Genomic DNA, 4,710 nt, shown 5'->3' with positions numbered 1-4,710 from the left:
TATTTTTTTTCACATATATATATATATTCACATCTTCTTTATCCATTCTTTATCCATTCACCAAGCTTGCTGACTTTTAATTTTTTTTTTAAGATTTTATTTGACAGAGATCACAAGTAGGCAGAGAGGCAAGCAGAGAGAGAGAAGAAGGGAAGCAGGCTCCCCGCTGAGCAGAGAGCCCAATGTGGGGCTCGATCCCAGGATTCCGAGATCATGACCTGAGCCGAAGGCAGAGGCTTTAACCCACTGAGCCACCCAGGCGCCCTGCATGCTGACTTTTAAAAATGGAGGATTTGTGGGCATCTGGGTGGTTCAAACAATTAATCCTCTGACTCCTAATTTTGGCTAGGGTCATGATCTCCAGATCTTGAGACTGAGCCCTGCATTGAGCTCTCTGCACAGTGGCTGTTTCTCCCTCTCCCTCTGCCCCTCCCCTTGCATTATCTCTCTCTCTCTTTTTCTCTCCCTCTCTAAATAAAATAAATTAAAACAAAACAAAAGAAAACAAACAAGCAACAAACAAAACTCCAGGCGTTAGGAATAGAATGTGAGTAGAGACCTGCAGTGGTTTTCTGGGAGTGGGTCTCCCTATGTTGGGATTGAGTCAGGTTTGACTTAGAAGTTCAGTTGTGCCAGACAGCAAGGACATGAGATTTGGAGCTAACAGGCTTAGCATCCAGTTTTGGGGTGGAGCTTCCCTGGTCAGGTGACTCTGCATTTATGCTGAGGTTCAGGGAAGGAAAATGGTGCCTACTGGCTCCTTTGTCCCCAGAGTGGTGTCTCTATGAAAGTTACCTTCCATGAACATGGTCCAAGAATGAATAATCTTCCCCAATGTGCCCCATGTGGTCCTCAGATCTTTCTCTCTGCCTCTGACTGTTTGCCTGCCTTCTCTTCATGAATAGGGTAGCACCTGCATGGCTCTATCTCAGAAAAGTTCACAGACCTTTAAACTCTAGTCTTCAAACCCTAACTGGTTGCAAAAACTCAGCTCCTCTCCTTTCCCCAACCAATGGCTTTGAGGAAGTCTTCTCCTTGAATATTTCTCTCTCTCTTTTCTCTCTGACCAGGGCTTCCTCCCTTGCTTAGCACTCATGATTCATTTCTCCCCCAAACCACTGCACTCCCCACTCAATGTGGCCTCTACTTCTATTTGTGGAGTTTGCTCTGTCAGTCCTCAAGTCAATTTCTAGTGTATTCAGAATGATTTGATAGGTACCTAGTTGTGTTCAAAGACTGAGATGACCTTAGGGTCCTCTTACAGTGCCATCTTAGCTCCTCACCCCCTCATTCTTTTAGCATTTTATTCTTAAGTTTGACTGAATTTATTTTTGTTAAAAAATGAATTCACTTTAGTTAAGAACCTTAGATGATTATGTTTCGAATCCCAAATTAATTTAATTATAAAAACTTGCTGGTAAATATTTAATGAGCATTTGGTAACTGAAATTATGCAGTGAATATCTTCTTTTTGCAGATATGAAAATTATATTATGAGATAAGACGTTAAGTCTTCCATCTCAAGCAAATACTTACTTTTGAAAATATTACCATATTTTTTAAAGAATTTATTTATTTATTTGACAGAGATCACAAGTAGGCAGAAAGGCAGGCAGAGAGAGAGGAGGAAGCAGGCTCCCTGCTGAGCAGAGAGCCTGATGTGGGTCTCGATCCCAGGACTCTGGGATCATGACCTGAGCCAAAGGCAGAGGTTTAACCCACTGAGCCACCCAGGCACCCAAAATATTACCATATTATCATATAGCTTCTTGTGATGAGAATATTTCCCATTATATATTTTAGGAAAATTCATACTTATGCCATTCCCAAATCAAGCTCATAATTAGTTAATAGTCTATAAATTTTTAAAGGTTCACTTAGTTTTAGTATAAAAATATACAAATTTATATATATGTTATAGAATGTGGATCTTCTATTTTTGAAGAAAAATACTTATTTCCAATTTGATGCATCAGTCATAAATCACCGTAATGCTTGGGATAATACAGGGCTTCTTACATTTTTATTCTAGCTTTCTTGTTTATATCTTCCCTCAGAAAAGGTAGAAATAACAGAATTATTCCTTAAACAGTGGTAGTTATATATAGTACAGAAGACCTCGCCCAAATCAAACCCCCCCAATTCTGGTTAACTAGAGTTATGAGAATGCAAAATGTATAATGAAATATACATAACAGAAATTATCTTATAAAATGTTAACAATGTCTTTGGAGGATGTAAATGTTGAGTGTTTAGAGGAATGCTTTGGAAGTGGCTCTGATTGATTTCTCAAAAGTATATAGTATGTAACCACCATCAATATTTTTATATAATAGTATTTATTCTTTAATAATCCATTTTGCATCACCTCAATCATAATTATTTATACTGTAGTACACCTGTAATAAGTTGTTTTCTTATGATTCATCTAGATTCCCCCGGGGTCCCTCTCATTAAAAAATATAAATTTCCTTTCCTTTCTAATGTGGGAAGACTTCTAAGTTCATGAAGAATTTTATCCTTAATCTCTATGTTTATCATTTTATATCAATCAGGAGAGCCAGTGTCCACTATTTAAGGGTAAACTTCAATAGAAATAAAACAAATAACCATCTATCAATATTGATAAGTAGATACTAGATGTATTATTTTTCTTTATAGAAACCTGGCAATGGTATAACATGTATTGTTCCTTTGATCTCTTTTCAATATTTTGAGGATACATACTGAGTATACTAGAAGTAATACACTGGATAATACCATCAAGCTGGATTGTTTCCATTATAACTTCTACATATTAGCAAAACCTTAATTTTTAAAAGATTTTATTTATTTATTTGTCAGAGAGAGTGAGCACAGGCAGGCAGAGTGGCAGCAGAGGCAGAGTGAGAAGCAGGCTCTCCGCTGAGCAAGCAGCCCGATATGGAACTCAATCCCAGGATGCTGGGATCTTGATCTGAGCCAAAGGCAGCCACTTAAGCAACTGAGCCACCCAGGCGTCCCTTAGCAAAACCTTGTTACCCAAAAGTTAGGAAGAAATAATGACATTTTCCTTAGTTGAAAAATTATCACAAAGGAAACAAAAAGAGTGATGAAGCATATATATTTTATCAAATCTCAATTATTTTAATCTTCTAAATTATTTCGGTCTCTGCCTTCTATCCTGGAATAATATTGTTAAAGAATATACAAGGTGCAAGTAATCTACTTCTGAGGCCACAGGACTAACGAGGACTTACTCGACATTTTTATAGAGCACATCCTCTGAATTAGTCTTCTCAAGGCACCTATCACCTCCTTGTTTCTCAGGCTGTAAATAATGGGGTTGAGCATCGGGGTCAGGATGGTGTAGAAGACAGCCAAGGCCTTGTCTTCTGTTGGAGATCGGAGGGATCTTGGACGTAAATAAGTGTAAGCAAAGGGTGCATAGTAGAAAGTCACCACAGTTAGGTGGGTACTGCAGGTCGAATAAGCCTTCTTCCTCCCTTCTGTTGACTGCATGCAACAGATGGCAAATAGAACACGTCCATAGGAACATGCAATGCCAATGAAAGGAAACACAATCAAGAGTGTGGTGCTTACAAACACTGTGTACTCATAGACCCATGTATCCATGCAGGCCAGAGTCAACATGGCAGGGACATCACAGAAAAAATGGTTGATAGTCCTGGATCGGCAGTAAGGTATATGGAGGGCATATACAGTGTGGGCACAGGAGTTGATTGAGCCCATTATCCAAGATCCTATTATCATCAAAGCACATATTCTTTTACTCATATGAGTGGGATAGTGGAGAGGAAAGCAAATAGCCACATAGCGATCATAGGCCATCGAGGCCAACAATAATCCCTCTCCACCCGCTAAAGTCAAGAAGAAGAAGCTCTGAACCCCACACCCAATGAAAGAAATAGTCTTGTTCCTAAAGAGATAATCAAAAGCCATCTTGGGGACAATAGTGGAGATGTAGTTCAGGTCCATGAGGGAGAGCTGGCTAAGTAGATAATACATTGGTGTGTGGAGATGGGTATCCACAAGGATGAGGATGATCATGGACAGGTTGCCAAAAAGAGCCATTAGGAAAATTAGAACAATGAGAATGAAGAAGAACAATCCAATTCTTGATGGTGGAAACAACCCCGATAAGAAGAAATCTATAGAAGTTTGGTTATTATATTCCATGGGGCATTAATTTAGTTTTCCCTAAAGATAGACACACATAAAGTATAAAAAAACAAGTTCTCATTAATTCACTATCTGTGATATATTCAGGAGACACTGCAACTTAAAATAGTAATAATAATCAGAGTGCTTGGGTAGCTCAATCTGTTAACAGGCTGTGTTGGCTCAGGAAACTTGATCCCAGGTTCCTGGAATCAAGCTTCACACTGATCTCCCTTCTCAGTGGGGAGCCTGCTTCTCTGTCTCTTGCTGACACTCCCTCTGCTCTTGCACTCTCTCTCTCTCAAATGAATACTTTTTAAAAAAATCTAAAATCAATAGTTAATAATTATTTTGAAAAAAACTCATATTTTTTCCTCATAGATAAAGTTTTATGAGGCAAACATCTATGTCCAAATATGTAAAAACTATTTTACAGATATCTTCTAAATTTGTGAGAATTATGTATTTTCGTAATGACTTTATTAAGATATGTGTGGTTTCCTACATAAATATAACTATTAACAAAGTCAAAAATTATATCTTATATGT

The 4,710-nt window shown here is 38.1% G+C and overlaps 1 protein-coding gene across 1 annotated transcript; it reads right to left on the bottom strand.

The window, feature by feature from the left end:
- Positions 1 to 3,204: 3,204 nt before the first annotated feature.
- On the bottom strand, positions 3,205 to 4,179 carry LOC123936606 (olfactory receptor 2L8-like). Its single transcript, XM_045997032.1, has one exon. The coding sequence runs from the start codon at positions 4,177 to 4,179 to the stop codon at positions 3,205 to 3,207; it is 975 nt and encodes a 324-aa protein (XP_045852988.1).
- Between the last annotated feature and the right edge of the window lie 531 nt (positions 4,180 to 4,710).

The sequence above is a fragment of the Meles meles genome, unplaced genomic scaffold (genome assembly GCF_922984935.1).
Source record: "Meles meles unplaced genomic scaffold, mMelMel3.1 paternal haplotype, whole genome shotgun sequence".
NCBI classification, from domain to species: Eukaryota; Metazoa; Chordata; class Mammalia; order Carnivora; family Mustelidae; genus Meles; species Meles meles.
The sequence above is the reverse complement of the archived record's forward strand: the minus strand, read 5'-3'. Positions and strand labels throughout refer to the sequence as shown.

Bases quoted from the DNA above. Each gene is read 5' to 3' on its own strand.
- LOC123936606 (XM_045997032.1), bottom strand. From the start codon at position 4,179: ATGGAATATAATAACCAAACTTCTATAGATTTCTTCTTATCGGGGTTG.